Below are 16679 nucleotides of genomic sequence, written 5' to 3'. Positions count from 1 at the left end.
AATGAATGATAGCTTCATTCTGACATTTACAACTGCTTACAACTGCAACTCTGGGAATTCAAAATTAACGTCTTTGCCCGTGAGCGTCTTATAGACACCAGAGAATATTTCAACCCTGTGCTCCATGTTGTTCTGCTGGGCCTTCTCCAGGTGCACTTTGATGAGCCAGCTACCGTCCAGCTTCACGGGAACGAATCCTCTGGCCCAAGATCTCGCTGGGGAAGTCAGCACGCAGCTTCAGGGATGCTTTTGCTTATTTTTCGTGCAGCTTTTTCAAGTTGGCTTAGGCAAAATTCTCTGTATGATGAAGACCACATGCTTCCCACTGAATTTCTCCTCCAGCTCTCATACTAGCCAGACCTGGATTTTCTGGAAAGACTTCAGCTGAGGAACTGAGACAAAAATGATGATAGCTTTGCGACCACCACCAACTTTGATTTCCTTGGCCACCATGATACTGAGCTTGCACAGCTGTGCCCTGAGGTCTGAATTCATCTCCCAACTCCAGCAGGGCCTGCGAGATGCAGGACTTGACCTCGGCCGGCTTCTCACCATTGGGGTTCACGACCTTGGCACTTGAGCTGAACATGGCGAGACCCTTGTGGAGCGCTGGCTTAGGGCGAGCCCTCATCCTTCTTAGCCTGAGTTTAAACTTCTCAGGGAGTCGATGTCCAGCCCACGCCCCCTTCACAAATGCCTCCCGTGGCCACCTCCACACAGTCACAAAGGTAGGGCAACACCGGGAACCCTGGAGTAAAGCGGTCCTGCAGTTGCTCTGCGGCTCAGTCCCAAACAACCCTTTCCCAAAAGGCTCCTGACTAAACCCTCTGAAATATGTTGGGCACTGCACTGGACTTCCGCAAAGCCAGCCTGCCTTGTGGAAGGAGTCACTTTCAGAATAAGACACCATGTTGTTTCTGCAGTTTGTGCTACCCAAGGGCTTCCCTTGGCCCCTGCCAGAAGCACTGCTGGCCTGTCTGCTTTCTCTCCCTGAAGCCACTGCCCCTCCCTGGGCTTACTCTGCATCAGCAGAGGCAGATCCCCCTCCCTAGGATCCAGAGTGAGCCTTCCAGCCTGCCTTGTTCCTTTCTCTGCACTGTGCAGTCTCTCCAGCTTCTCTGCAGTTTTGTCTTCCTGCCTGCTTCTTCCCAGTTCTTGGAGATTCACCTTTCTCTTCATAGGTGTCTGGACTCCAGGTCCTAAGAAAATACCCTACGCCGTAGTCTACTCTGCTATGCTCCACCTTTTTTTTTTTTTTTTTCACTTGTTTCATGTTCATACTTTCTTACTGAAATCCTTTTTTCATAGCAACTTTAAAATCTTAAGTCAGATTATGCTAACATCTCAGTGATCTTAGTGTTGGCCTTTATTGACTTCCTTTTGCCAATCTTGAGTCTTTGTTAGTTTTTCTGTTTGTTTGTCTGTTTTTGTCTTTTTGAGACAGGGTTTCCCTATGCAGTTCAGGCTGGCCTTGAACTCACTTTGTAGCCCAGGCTGGTCTCAAATTTGCAACTATCCTCCTGCCTTGACCTCCTGAGTGCTGGGATTACAGCTGTGTACCACCACGCCCAGCTGTCTTTGTAGTTCTTGGTATCATGATTTTTTGTTGAAACCTGGACATTTTCATATGGCTACATATTAAGCATAAACAAAGGTGATTCAAGACAGCATTTACCATTTTGATGTAGCTGTTTCCTTATTTTACCTAAAAATGACTTCTTCCTTGATTTACTTATTTGAATTATTTCAGTACCATCTGATTTAAAACATCACTTGGGCATTTATCTCTGCTTGATGTTCCTAGGCAATGGAGTCCTTCACTCAGTCTTCACCATGCTCCTGCTTCTCTTTAAATATGCCCAACTCAGTCAGGGACGTTACAGAATTAAAATCTTCTGTTTACTGTGTGTTTCTCCCATTAACTCCAGGGCAAGAGGGCCCATGTCTGTTCATCTTGACAGCCCCACAACTAGTTTTTGGGGGGAAACAGGCACTGAAATACAGTACTTATTAAGTGAATAACATGCATGAATAGATAAATAAGACATAATCCTGACTTCTATATGAAAGGAAATTTATTTAAATAATAAAATGTATTCAAGAGACCAGAGACTTCTCCAAGAGAAATCAAACGTTTTGAAGTTTTGCAGTAGGCCTCTGGTTGCCATTTTAGCCTAGCTCTTATTTTTATTCATTTGTAACTGTAACAGAAAAAAAGCATTTCTATCCCCCCCAAATTTTTCAAGTCAAAAAGTCTTATGTTATTTGTGAAGCTATTAACCTTGTTCATAAAATAAACCTGCGCTTACATTTCTATTTTTAAAATTTGTGATAGATTTAGGCTGCCTTTTATAAAGATTTCTGGAATGTCCAAAATGAGTCACCTGGCCAGGCATTGTGGCACAGCCCAGTAATTCCAGCACTCAGGAGACTGAGGCAGGAGGATCACTGTGAGTTCAAGACCAGCCTAGGCTACATAGTAAGTTCAAAGCCAGCCTAGACTATGTAGTGAGACGCTGTCTCAATCAATCAATCTTTTAAAAAAATCCCTCAGGATTGCTCCATGAATCCCAAACTCTTTAGCATGATCTCTGACCCCTGCCTGCCTTTTTGGTCTCAGCTTTCTTCTTTGATTCCCACAGTCCTTGCTCCACTTAGCAATGCCCATCTGGCCCCATCTCTAGTGAATTCCTAACTCTACTCACAGAGGTGGACTCCTGATGGCAGGGCCTCCCTGTGTGACTTCACTCTTGGCCATGACTCATTGGTCAAATCGTGCACACCTTACCCAGGCTGGGATCAGATTCTCCCAGCTTCCTTTTAGCATTGTAGGCTTTTGAACCAAAACTGGGGTATTTGATTCACATTCATGACACCAGTCTAGATGGAAAGTCTGAGATTTTTTTTGCTGCTCAGGCCCTGCAAGGATTCTGAGATACCTTTGTATTCTTCCAATAGCTTTCACTTTTGCTTGTTACTTACAAGACAAAGTATCCTAAGTAGTATAAGCCTTCAGAGGAAATATGAGTTATCCGGAGGTGCTATTCAAGTCCAAGTACAGGAAGAGAAAGGAGTCCATTCTCCACCACCTCAAGTGGCAAACTATACTTTGATATTACATCAGGAATTTTCTTCAAAGTCATTCCACTGGGGTTTCGAAGTTAAGTGTAAATATGAAAAGCAAGACTAGCCACGAGGTGATCATTATTGAAGTGGGATGATAGACACAGAGATTTCTTATACAATTACCTCTATTTATGTAAAATTTTCTGAAATTCCCTATAATCTTTTTAAAAATTAATCTAGTTTTCACTTGAAACCATATGCTGGTTGTAGGTAAGACACTAAGAGACTGGATAACTATCATGGTAGAATAATTTAGAGTGAACAATGAATATGAAAAGAGAATAAAATGAATAAAGCAAGAAAATAAAACAATCTCCAGGATGCTGGAGTCAAGGCATAAACATACAGGGGCCATTTTGAATTACCCCATTCTGCCGATGGTCCTCAGGTGCATAAACTGATCTTCTAGATTGCTGAATTACATGTTGGATTAACAAGGATGCCAGTTTTCTGTTTGTTTTTGGTGAAAGCTAGGGCGTTTTATGTAGGAAATAGGGTGCTCTTGACAATTACATTGTATGTGGGACAGACAGACTTAAAAATTCAGAACCCCTCAGTTCTTAAAAAAAAAAGTCTCATGGGGTCCCCTTTTTTTAAATTTTATTTTAAAGAATAAAAGAAGGATAACATAATAATAGGGGGGACTTAGCAAATTACAGACAAAATGGTAGGAAATTATCAATGGTTATCATTTTACATATTATTGTCTACAAAATAGTTTCTCAGGAAAACAAATAGACAAATAATAGTGAGTTACAGACAAAAGAGGTAGGAGATTATCAATAGTTGTTGTACTATACTTTGGTATCTTCAAAGTGGCTTCTAAGGAAAATAAATAGAGCTATACATGAGTGACCTATTGAAAAATCATTAACTATTCTCAATGGTTGTTGTAGGAAACACATAATAATAAACATACATCCATTTATGAAATAGGATAGGAACATTACAAACTTTACACAGTTATGGATAGATTAGTAGGAAAATATCAATGGCTGCTGTAATACGTGGTGGTATCTTCAATATGGTTTCTCAGGAAGACAGAGATATGCAAGAGGGACCTATTAAGTAGTTACAGCCTAAGGGTTGTCAAAAATAGCATATTACCTCCTCACCAGTGACTCCTTTCACTGAGGTATGATGGCTGGAAGGAAGGCCAGGATTGAAAAGAAGGACCGAGAGACTTGCACCTGTGTCTAGCAACAGGCTGTTTTCTTGTTCCTCCATAGTCATGATTACCCAGGGCTCCTCGATGGAGATGACAGTCTGGCCAGAGGGAGAAGGCAGACCATGCCCCAAGCCCTCTCATTCCTGTTGGACTAACTGGTAGCATGGGTCTGAGCTCTGGGGCCTCCACCTCAGAGAGCAGACCGATCTCCAGTGGTCTCCTTTGCATCCAGGGCATGGCCCATGGGGCCTCTTAGGGCAGTTCCTCTTGAGGTGGCCTGGCTTTTAACAGTGGTAGCAGATGAATGCAGTTGTCAAGTTCTTCTTGGAGCCCCGGGAATCAGACCTGGGATCTGTTTCTCTTAGTGGTGCAGCAAAAGCAGCTGCATGGGGTCCCCTTTTGCCTAAGGAAAATAAAATTCTGTTCCCTTCTGCTGTGTCCTAGGATTGAAACTCAACATGAGCAGCTGGGGATTTAGCTCAGCGGCACAGCGCCTGCCTGGCAAGTGCAAGGTCGTGAGTTCAATTCCCGGTACTGGAAAAAAAAACAACAAAAAAAAGAAATTCAACGTGAGCCGGAGGCTGATGTTTGGAATGAGAATCAGAAAGTGAATAATCAAACCCAAAATGAACTCTTCAATTTTCTAAAGAATCTTGGGAAAGCCTGGGGAGGACATGTGGATGTGGATTTTAAGGGTGCCTGACCAAAGGAAGCATGCCTTAACTTAGGAACAAGCCAAAGGAACTGAGACAGGCACTCAGTAAGATCACTATTATTTTCACTGAACCGCCCAGCAATATTTTTAACTTCTAGAGAAAACACGTTTGTAGTAACTGTCGATACGTGGTATTGCCATTTCCTAATTATCATAGGCACTACAGTCAAAAACTAAATGAAGTTTATTGCAGGTGTTGCTTCTCAGAGACAGAACACTTCCTGAGTGCCTTCTCCAGCCCGACCCTGAAGGACTCTTGCCAGTGGGTTAACTTCCTGGGCAGTGGCCTTCTTTTGGGTCCCCTTTCGCAGGGCAGATGTCAGGACATGTGAGCCTTGGATGCTGAAACCTTTTGAAAGTGACAAAAGAAAGAGCTGAATGTGACATAGGAAGAGATGCTTGCAAGAGCAGAAAGAATTCTCCCACTAAGCTGAGCTGATACCCAAAGCCTGGTTCTGCCCTGGCTGAGTGGCTCATCTCGAGGGCTGGTTCTCCACCTAAACTTCCCACCTCAGCCTTTTCTGTCTGGATCCAGGAACACCCACAATTCAGTCACAGAGCCGGCCTTAGCATGGATGGAGTAGATCGCTATGTGTGGTCTGACCGGAGGGCCCCTATGATCCTGCTTCCAGATGTCAGTACATTGTATGTGGAATACTAATTTACACTTGGATCGTTGCAATTTAGAATTTACTGGATTCCTTTCTTCCTTCTTCTGTTCAAACTTCTAAATCTCCCTTCCACCTATCAGCTGATGACTTTTTTCACTTCACTGAGAAACTGAAGTAAACAATTTTCTTCACAAAATTCACTGAATCGCTTCCTATACAACCATGTTTTCTGTCTTCCTTCCTCCTACCACACACAGGTTGTCCTGCTCTCGAGTCCTGGATCCCACCCTTTGCCTCTTGAAAGACTCTGCCATCACCCTCAGCATCATCCGATTTCTCACTCCACTGGCACATCTCACCGGTTATCTATCCAGCAGCTGAAAAAATCCTTTCTTGGCTCTGCCCTCTTCAGCCTCCTTCCCGTCTTGCTGCTTCTTTATAGCAAAATCCCACAGAGGGGCTGCCTATCCTGTCTCTAGTTCTCACCTCATTCTCTCTTGAGCCTGCTGTAATCGGGCTTTCCCTCCAAGGGCTCCACAGTGACCTGGTTGCTGAGAATTGCTGCTTAATCTCTAAATCTTGCTGAACACAGAGGCCAGTGACCAGTCTATGTTTTGTTTTGCTTACCCTCTCATGAGCACTGTGATCGGGTTGATCATATCCTTTTGATTGAAGCCCTTTCTTTACAAGGTTTCTACAACGCCAGACTCCTTGTGCCATTTTTTGTTGTTGTTTTTGTCTTTTTGAGCCAGGGTCTCGCTATGCAGTTCAGGCTGGCCTTGAGCTCACTTTGTAGGCCAGGCTAGTCTCAAATTTACAACAATCCTCATGCCTCAGCCTCCCGAGCATTGGGATTACAGGCGTGCGCCACTATGTCTGGCTTGTTGTTGTTTTGGACTGAGGATCAAACCCACTGTCCTTTGACCCTGAGCTGCACCTGCAGCCCTTTTATTTTCTTTCATCCTGAGGCAGGGTGTTGCTGAGTTGCCCAGGCAGAACTTGAACTTCTAATGCTCCTGCCTCAGCCCCCCGAAGTGCTAGGATTATAGGAGTGTGCCACCATGCCTGCCACTCTTGTTTTTTCTTCCTTCCTTCCTCCCTAGCCATGCTCTGCCTCCTTGGAGTTTGCAGGACCCCGCAGTCAGTCTTCCTGATACTCACACCCAAGTGATCTCATATTTCCAACCTGCATCTACACAAGGATGACTGAGATACACTGCTCAACTCCAGCCTGCCCCGACCTGTGGACTGTGTACATCCACCTGCTCACACTTAGCCAACAGATAGTATGTTCCAAAGTGAGCGCTGGAGGACTTGCAAGTCTTCAGGAATTGCAAAGAGGAGGGCCAATTGCAAGCTGATTTTTGTGATTTTTAACCACACATTTATGTAGGACTATAAAAAGGTTGGGAGTTTAAAGGAACAAGAGGGATTTTGTATGTTTTCTTTTTGCCAAGTCAATGTTTTGTGAGACCCTCCCCCCATCACCACCAAAGGGAAGGGAAGGAAGAATCCAAACTTCCTCTGCCTGGGATTACAGCTGCGCAGAGACCTGAAGTCAGACCCACCCCTTTAAAAACTAAGGCTAAGGGCTGCCCAGAAGGGCCCCTGGCAGCAGGCTAGGGGATGCTGTGAAGAAAGATCCTGCAGATAGGCGACAAGGGCCTGTGTTGAGAAAATTAATCCAGTCCTGATTCCTTCTATCTGCCTGCAGGAGCAAGGGGGTCCCCGCGCAGGGAGACTTGGGGATTCCACCAGAGGCACGGACCACAGGCAGCCGGAAGCAACAGCTGGAAAGGAACTTATGTAGGAGCATAAAAAGGAGAGAAATCCCAAGCAAAGGAATCCTCTCTGAAGATGACGGGAAAGTGCCTGTGAGAAAAAAATGCCAATGTTAAACACCTGCCAAGTCTGGAGGGTCCTCTGCAATTTTTTTTTTGTTTGTTTTTCTGGTACTGGGAATTGAACTCACATCGTGCTTGCCAGGCAGGCGCTGTGCCGCTGAGCTAAATCCCCAGCCCCGATCCTCTGCAATTGAAATAGCTCCTCACAAAACTACGAGGTGAGAAGCCTCCTGCACTCGTTACCTTTGTTTCCCCTCTCCTCCCCCTAGGACTCTGAAGAGACAAGAAAAAAGTGCAGCAAGATGCAGAGGCAGGGAGGAGAGGAAGACGGGACCGAGAGAAGACAGCTGCTCTGCACTCTTCCCTGCAGGGCCGGGGAGAGGAGACTGAGGTGAAGACCTTCTGTTGATAAGGCCAGGCAGTCTTTAGCATCTGAGAACACCTGGGACAAGGGCAATACCCTAAACAGAGCACACTGAAGTGGTCAGTGACAAAAAGGTTAAACTGCTTTATAATCACACCCTACAAATGCTCCTGGTGTATTGCTATGGAGACTGGGATCTTGAATTTAGTTCCCAAGGATTATTCCTTACTTTTGTACTTCCTCCCCTCCCTGAATTCACCTCAAACTTCTCTAGCTGGTGAACAGAACCGTAATTCAGCGAGGCCTCTCAGGACAGAAATCTAAGGGTCCAGTTGCCTTGGATTTTGCTGTCAAATCTGAGTGGGCTCTGTCACCCCACTGACTTCTCAGCTCCCCAAACCCCAGCTCAGTCCCCTGTGCTTACACCTAGACTAGCACTCCAGCCTCCTAACTGCTCTCCTGCTGCTGTATAATCTGTCCTAAGGCAGCCATATTCTCTTTTCAAATTGTTGTTTAGATCCTATTTCTCCCCTACTCAAAACTTTTGAATGAGCCAGGCATGATCTCACACATACCTGTCATCCCAGCACTCAGGAGGCTGAGCAGGACAATCACAAGTTTGAGGCCAGCCTGGCCTACACAATACGACCACATCTCAAAACCACTGACAAATGGCTTCCTCCTGCTTTGTTCTCCATCCCAGCTTTTGATCGTGGACTCTGACCCCACGGGACTGGGCCCCTGCCTCTCTCCGGCCTCACTGGCTGCCTTTCTTTCCACACCCACCATGCTACTGCCCCCCTGGCTTTTTCTTACCATTTCCTGGACACACCCACCTCATTCCCTGCCACACTCTTCCCGAGACCGCTCCACAGCTCACCCTCAATCTCTTGGGTAAGTGCATAAATGTCACCTCCTCAGAGAAGCCTTCTCTGACATCTTCCCTCAAAACAGTCCCCTCGTGCGCGCCCCACATTGCCACCCGCCTTGCCTGTTCTGCTTGCCCCGCTGCACTTACTCCTAACTGGCAGGATGGTATATATTTGTTTAGTTACTGTCTTCCCCATTGAAACAGAAACTCCAAGAGACCAGAGACATCTCTGTTTTGTTCACCACGGTGTCTCCAGGCCCTCAAATCCTGGCTCAAAACAGGTGCTTGTTAAATTTCTGAGGAAGCAAGCAAGCACAGTGGGAGGAGGTTTACTGTCTTTTCATGAGTGAACACAAAAATCCTTTTGGGACAGCAGCAGGGAAATGGAGAAACAAGAAGGAAAGCAGATGGACAGATGACTGTGGACTCAAAACGCCGGCCTTTCACATATTCCTGTCTACGTGGAAGGTGAGAGGAGGACACAAAGTTGTGACTTCTCAGACAGACATGGTGGCGCACGCCTGTAATCCCAGCACTCAGGAGGCTGAGGCAGAAGGGTCGTTGTGAGTTCGAGGCAAGCCTCAGCTACAAAGTGAGCTCAAGGCCAGCCTGAACAGCATAGCAAGACCTGTCTCAAAAAGACAAAAAAAAAAAACTTGTGACTTCTCTAAAGCCACGGGTAAGAGACTGTCTCCAATGCACTGGGACCGAGAGGTGAGAGGAGAGCTGAGGGGAGGAACACCACCTAGATGTGGAAGCAGCAATCTGGGCTGTGTCTATCAACCACCACATTTAACTATAGTGACCGCAAGATGAGAAATCTGGGCTCTGTAGACACCTATATTGCTATGCGTTTTACATTTGGGGATTTTACTTCTTAAATTTTCTTTCTTTAATTTAGTATTGGGTTTTTTTGTTTAGTTTGGTTTTTTTGTTTGTTTGTTTGTTTGTTTGTTTTTTCAGATAGGGTCTTGCTATGTAGTTCAGGCTGGCCTTGAAATCACTATGTAGCCCAGCTGGCCTTCAAGTCACAGTGACCCTCCTGCCTCAGCTTCTCCAGTGCTGCAATTACAGGCATGTGTCACCATACCTGGCTCAGTATTGGTCCTTTAAAAAAATTTTTTTTTTTTTTTTTGTGGCAGGATCTTCCTCTCCAGTTCAGGTCGGCCTTGAACTCTCTATGTAACCCAGGCTGGCTTCAAACCTCCAGCAATCCTTCTGCCTCAGCCCTCTTGCCTCAGCCTCCTGAGTGCTGGGATTACAGATATGTGCCATCACATCTTACTGTTTTGACTGAATTAAAATGAAGCAATATTTGGGCCTGGCTTGGATATAGGTGGCAAATGGACAGATGATAGAAGATGGTGAAAACTCAGTAGCCAGAGGGATCCTAGACAATAGAGGCCACCCACCGAGGGCATGTCTGTGGTGCAGCTCTCTCCATTCCCTCTGAAGACAGGACACCTGCCTCTACGCTGCCTGCCCGCACCTCAGAAGCCTGCTATACCAACCAGTGCCCAGCAGCTGAGACTGTGGTGTCATCACTGCTGCTCTCAACAGTGGCCCAGTCTCACCGTAACCTGGGTTTCGGCCCTTTCTCCTTCCCGCTGAGGTCCAGTGAAGACAAGTGCTCTTCAGAGTTGGCATCTTTGGGACCGGGGTTCTCTCCTTCCTGATAACAGAGAGGTTCCTTCTCCAAAAAGGATGGCCCATTGTCTCTGTAGGAAAAAGTGAGAAAGGACGAAATTCCCTTAACTCTCCACTCAACTGCAGCACTTAATATTTGCATTTAAATACCATTTAATTATTTCATTTGAAATTAACAAATTATAAATTACGTTTTAATGAAAAGAAACCCAAATTAACAGTATTATCTTGCTCTTACATTATTTTTCTATTAGTGTACTTTTGACATACACAATAACATTCATCTTGGGAAACTTACATGTACATATCATATTATTTTAACCTGACGTCTCTTTGGCACCTAGTCAACAAACAGAAATTTTCCAGTTTATGACTGCCCCACTCCAGCCCTCGCAAATTTAGCCCTGGGAAGGTCTAAGTCTACCAAAGGCAAACCTCCCCTCTCCACCCCTGCTGCAGAGTTGGGATACTTTGCTAATTACTTAGTTTTCTTCCTCTTTCTTATTCCAGGGGGAGTTCACAGATTTGAGCATCCAACTTAAAATTTCAACCCCCAGGTACTCCCAGCAGTGCAATATTGTTCATATCTGGGTCACACTCTGCTACCATAAGTGATCTGAGGACAAAGACTCTCCTTTTATTCCATTTATAGAAATTAGGATTAAGCCGGGCGCGGTGGCGCACACCTGTAATCCCAGCACTCGGGAGGCTGAGGCAGGAGGATCATTGTGAGTTCGAGACCAACCTGCACTACAAAATGAGCTCAAGGCCAGCCTGAACTGCATAGCAAGACCCTCTCTCAAAAAAGACAAAAAAAAACAAAAAGAAAAAGAAAAAAAAAAAGAAATTAGTATTAAAATACTGATTATCCTTAAATTCCTACCCAAACATGTTTGTTCTTTTTGAGACCATGGTAGTTAGGGATTGCAAAGAAGTTACTCTTTTGACCCTAAAATATGCAAATGATTCTGAATCATTCTATCTCTTCAGGCCTTCAGGTTCCAAGTGAATAGAGCTTAGTTTTGGTACTTCCTTCTGTCCCTGAATTTCAGCTTCTGTTCAAGGGACCTAGCAGCATACTGTTAAACGACACCTCAAGACAACTGAGAAGTCCATAGCAGCCAACTCCTATCTCTAACATCATCTGTTTCTGCTTTTCATTTTTATTTATCTCACTATATTGTCCAGACTGATCACAAACTCCTGGGCTCACACAATTCTCTTGCCTCTGTCTCCCAAACAGCTGGGATCACAGGCATGGACCACGCTGAGCCCATTAGGGGTATTAGGAGCTTTTTATTGGTATTAGGAGCTTCACTTAGAGTAATTTCATGTCATAAAATTAACCCATTTTAAGTGTACAAGTTAATGGTTTTGAGCACATTTACAAACTGTGGACTCACCACCCATTCAAATTCTAGAACATCTTCATCAGTCTCCAAACCTCCTGCTTGGAGGATCCTTGTGAGTTCGACACCAGCCTGGGCTACAAAGTGAACTCAAGGCCAGCCTGAACTGCATAGCAAGACCCTGTCTCAAAAAGACAAAAATAAACAAACCTCCTGCTTATTCACAGTGACTCCCAGCCCTAGCCAACCACTACCTATCTTCTGTCTCTACAGATTTGCTTCCTGGACACTTCAAATAAAAGGAATCATACAATATTTGGTCATTTGTGATTGGCTTCCTTCACTGAATATAATAGTTTTGAAACCCATCCACGTTGTAACATAAATCAGTACTTCATTACTTTTTCTTTTTGTAACAAGACTCAAACTCACAACTTCATGCTTGCCAGGCAGACAGTGTGCCGCTGAGCTATATTCCTGGTCCTTTATTTACTTTTAATTGCCAAATAGTATTTCATTGTATGGGTCTACTACATTTTGTTTATCCACTCATCAGCTGATGAACAACTGAGTTGTTTTTACTTTTTGGCTATTCTAAATAATGCTGTTATGAACATTACTATATTTGCCCTGACATCAATCTGTTTGTTTGTTTGTTTTTTGCCTTTTTGAGACAGGGTTTCACTATGCAGCTCAGGCTGGCCTCGAACTCACAGTGATCCTCCTGCCTCAGCCTCCCGAGTGCTGGAATTACAGGCATGCACCACTATGCCCGGCCTACAGATCTGTTTTCATTTCTCCTAAATAGAAACCTAGTATATGGAAAAAAAAAAAAAAAAAAAAAAAGAAACCTAGTATATGAGTTAGTGGGTCAAATGATAATCTCACATTTTTAAAAACTGCCAAGCTCTGTTTCAAAGTCACTTCATTTTTTACACTCCCTCCAGGAATGTCTGAAGAATCCCATTACATTTCATCAGATCATAACAGACTACATAATTACATAGAGAAATCTCTTTTAATTCCATAACTAATTGAGGTAACATCCCATATTACATGCATAGGAGTATGTACCACTTCTCTGCTTGTAACACCTTTTCACTCTGGGCACAATACTGTAACAGCTACTACCAACCAAAACGTCCCAAACTTCATTTATAACACTCCAATTCAACTAGAAATCAGTTTAAAATCAACTATAACTTTAGTACAAGCCGTCAACCACTTTTTCCCCATGTCTGTGCTTGTCATTTCTGTGCTATTTCTTCCTTAAAACCAGAAAAGCCTGAGGAAAGTTGTCACTTTACCCAGAATCAGTGGTGGGAGCTGCCTGCTATCAGTCCACAGGGGGCCTGGTGAGGCCTTGGCACTGACTCCAGCATTTGAGAGGACAGCACAGGATGGCAACACAGCCAAACATCTTAGATGAAAGGACAGCAAAATGGAATAACTGACTTACTTGCAAATAACTGCTTTTCCTGCTTCCTGGGATTCCAGAAGACAAGGAACTCTAGGCAAGGGTTTCAAATCAAAACTACTATCATTGAAGTTCACTTTCACTTTTAACCTTTAAGAGAGAACATATGTGAGGGTGTTTTGAAAACAATACTATCTTCCATTTATGCAAAAATTACTGTTATACAAATCATCCTTAGGTCAAACCTATATACTTCTTGGATTATATTAGTTGTTTAAGAATTTCTGAAACTGTAATAGAGATTGATTTATTACATTCACTGAGAACCAAAAATCAGCCAGGCAAAGGTTAAACCACTCCCTATACTCTGGGAGCTTATACCATAATGTTAAAAAAAAAAAGCCATAGACATTGTGTTCACCTCTACAGAGAATGCAGAACTCTAAAAACAGAGTATCTTAAAAATAACCACAAAAAATCAGAATGACAGCAGACTTCTCAAAAACAATAGTAGAAGCCAAAAAAAAAAAAAAAGAATTGCCCTTTTACTTTTTTATTTTATTTTATTGTTTTTGGTCTTTTTGAGACAGGGTCTCACTATGCAGTTCAGGCTGGTCTTGAGCTCACTTTGTAGCCCAGGCTGGCCTTGAACTCACAATGATCCTCTTGTCTCAGTCTCCCAAGTGCCGGTATTACAAGCATGCACCACCACACCTGGCTAATGTAGCAATTTAGTGAGACCCTGTCTCAAAAAAATAAAGACTAGGGGTATAGCTCAGTTCAAAGACCCTGGGTTCAATCCCAGTACCAAAACCAAAAAAAAAAACCACTTAATTTCAGGAATAAGAAACATGGACTGCTAGGCATGGTGGTGCATGCCTGTAATTCCAGCACTAGGGAAACTGAGGCAGGAGGATCATTGTGAATTTGAGACCAGCCTGGGCTACAAAGTGGGCTCAAGGCCAGTCTGAACTGCAGAGCAAGACTCTTGTCTCAAAAAGAAAAAAAAAAAGAAACATGGACCATAAATGTGTTATAAAACAGAAAAAATAAAGCCAGGTAGGGTGGTGCACGCCTGCAATCCCAGCACTTAGGAGGCTGAGGCAGGAGGATCGTTGTGACCTTGAGGCCCACCTGAACTGCACAGTGAGATCGTGTCTCAAAAAGACAAAAACAAAACAAACAAACAAACAGAAACTTAAAAAAAAATTCTACACTGTCTCAGGAAAGAAATTTCAAAGTCCAAGAGGTTTATAATCTATTAAACATTACCTGCTTCTTTTACAAAATTCACTTTCTATGTATCTTGTAGGCAGTTTAAGCCATTCATTTGGAGTCACAGAATGCCTTGAACTAGAAATTCTTGGGAATCTGGAATGTAGTTGGGCCTTCTCAATCTCTTTAAATTCTTTCATTGTATATATTTTGCCTGCAGGAAGATTAGTAAGCTAAATTAGCCCCCTTACTTGCAAGCATTGCTCTAGGGCTTTGAAATTACATAAGAATTAGGGACTAAGTACCAGTCTCACACTGAAGAAGAGTTCTTTTCTCCTCATCCTTGTCATACTGTGCTTTTCTCAAAGGGTCATGAAATGGTGGAATGATAAGCTACAAGAAAAACACTTCTTTAGGACTGTTGCAGACCTAATTATTAAATATGTATATATACATGTATATCTCCATTATATTACTCACTAAAGACATTTATTTAACACATTACAAAGAGCTGAGGGCACTCTAGTGCCTTTCTCAACAAGGACCTCTAGCCAAAGATAAGATTAGCTATTGTTTCAAAGTATGGGTTCAATCTTCAAAAATTCTTTTGCTGTTATCATATATTCCTAAATTTAAAAATTCTTTCCATGCTTAAAAGAAAAAAAATCTATGTATTCATCTTAATTAAGAAATACCCATAATCAACAACATAACTAACAGTTATACAAAACAGCCAACATAGGGGCTGGGGATTTAGCTCAGTGGCACCGCGCCTGCCTGGCAAGTGCAAGGTCATGAGTTCGATTCCCAGTACCGGAACCACCCCCGCCCCACCCCCACCCCCGCCAAAAAAAAGCCAACATACTACTCAAAACATAGATCATCTGTTAACCAAGATATTGAAAGTATTAAATCTATTTTAATGGGCAATGTTAATTAATAACAAAATGAGTGCTTGCTTCGGCAGCACATATACTAAAATAACAAAATGAGAGTTCCCCATAAGAAAACAGTATTCGGCCACAGTCACCTTCATGGTCTAGCCTAGTCTGTGAAATTCTACCACAAGGCTAAAAAGTCACTTGTGTATTTTTCTAATAATAATCAGATTTATTTTTATGGGATAGTTATACAACATAAATTTTAAGAGTTAAATAGTAGGAATTTTAAGAGTTAATAGGACTGCCCTCTAGACTTTTACTTTTGGGGCTGGGGATTTAGCTCAGCGGCACAGCGCCTGCCTAGCAAGCGCAAGGTCATGAGTTCAATTCCTGGTACCGGAAAAAAAGTAAAAAAAAAAAAAAATAGAATTTTACTTTCAAAGAAGTTATAAACCAGGCTACCTATAAAATAATAAGAAAACATTAACTTGCTATCTAAAGAGACAAAAACAGCACTATCATTTTCAGGTATTTCTACATGACCTGTTCATATATGAGTAGCAAATCAAATTTTAAACTTAAAAGCAACACTGGTGGCACACACCTGTAATCACAGAATTGAACAGGCTGGGGCACAAGGACTGCTGCAAGTTTAAGGCCAGCCTGGGCTACACAGTGAGTTCAAGGCCAGTGTGGAGCACATAGCAAGACTTTCAGGGTTTTCATTCCATCTAAATAACCTAGAAGTCTCAGGTGTTAAGAGGTGGGGCTTTGGGAAGATGATTGGACCATCAGCTGAATGTACTGTTAGGAGTTAGGACCAGGTTGAAGGTGGGTCACTAGAAGCAGACTTGGAATGTTCTTGTCCCTGTTCCTTCGTCTCTGGCTCTCTTGTTTTCTTTCTCTCTGTGCTTCCTGGATGCCATGGATTGAACAACTTTACTCCATCATACCCTTCCACCATGGTTTCTGCCTTGGAGCCCCTCGACCATGGGCTGAAACTATGAACCAAAACTAAGCCTTTTCTCCTGTAAGTCATGGGTGTCAGGCATTCTGTCTCAGCAAAGGAAAGCTAACTGATACACTATTCTTAAAATATTACTGAATTTTAAAGTAATCATTAAATGACAAGTTATATATCAGGGCTGCTCAAAAAAACAAACATACTATCAAAGTTAAAATAAGAAATCTACCTACCTTCAGGAGGTTAGGGTCTTCTTTCCTCATATAAAAAGGATCATACTCTTTTGGATCATAATGCTCCATAAAAACATTTCCCTAAGAAAAGGAAATAAAACCACACATAAAAATAAAAGGTACATAACTAATTCTTAGCATATCAAGACTTAAAGCAAATTCACATTTTCACTCTTATGCTTCCAAGTGGCATCAATGACAAATGCAAAAGGAAAACTAAATTTACAATTCAACTTGATTTATTGAAGTGTATTACAGTGATGGAAGGAATCTA

General features: G+C 43.0%; 1 protein-coding gene and 1 pseudogene across 7 annotated transcripts in view; both read right to left on the bottom strand.

The window, feature by feature from the left end:
• Positions 1-16679, bottom strand: part of LOC102025674 (protein FAM228B) — a 50657-nt gene that overhangs the window by 28163 nt on the left and 5815 nt on the right. For 4 of the 7 annotated variants that reach the window (XM_005400381.2, XM_013522615.1, XM_013522613.1 and 1 more), the window contains 6 exons: positions 16406-16486; positions 14633-14720; positions 14385-14541; positions 13155-13262; positions 10274-10417; positions 5175-5358 (listed from right to left, as the gene is read on the bottom strand). In XM_005400381.2, the coding sequence (XP_005400438.1) occupies positions 5277-5358; positions 10274-10417; positions 13155-13262; positions 14385-14541; positions 14633-14720; positions 16406-16486 (660 nt within the window). In that variant the 3' untranslated portion in view covers positions 5175-5276. Of the gene's footprint in view, positions 1-4644; positions 4829-5174; positions 5359-6733; positions 7493-10273; positions 10418-13154; positions 13263-14384; positions 14542-14632; positions 14721-16405; positions 16487-16679 lie in introns of those variants that run through there. The other 3 variants (XM_005400380.2, XM_005400379.2, XM_013522614.1) reach the window with 3 other exon arrangements.
• Positions 26-589, bottom strand: LOC102025343 (annotated as a pseudogene).

Source organism: Chinchilla lanigera, unplaced genomic scaffold, assembly GCF_000276665.1.
Source record: "Chinchilla lanigera isolate Chin_1 unplaced genomic scaffold, ChiLan1.0 scaffold00068, whole genome shotgun sequence".
Classification (NCBI taxonomy): domain Eukaryota; kingdom Metazoa; phylum Chordata; class Mammalia; order Rodentia; family Chinchillidae; genus Chinchilla; species Chinchilla lanigera.
The sequence above is the reverse complement of the archived record's forward strand: the minus strand, read 5'-3'. Positions and strand labels throughout refer to the sequence as shown.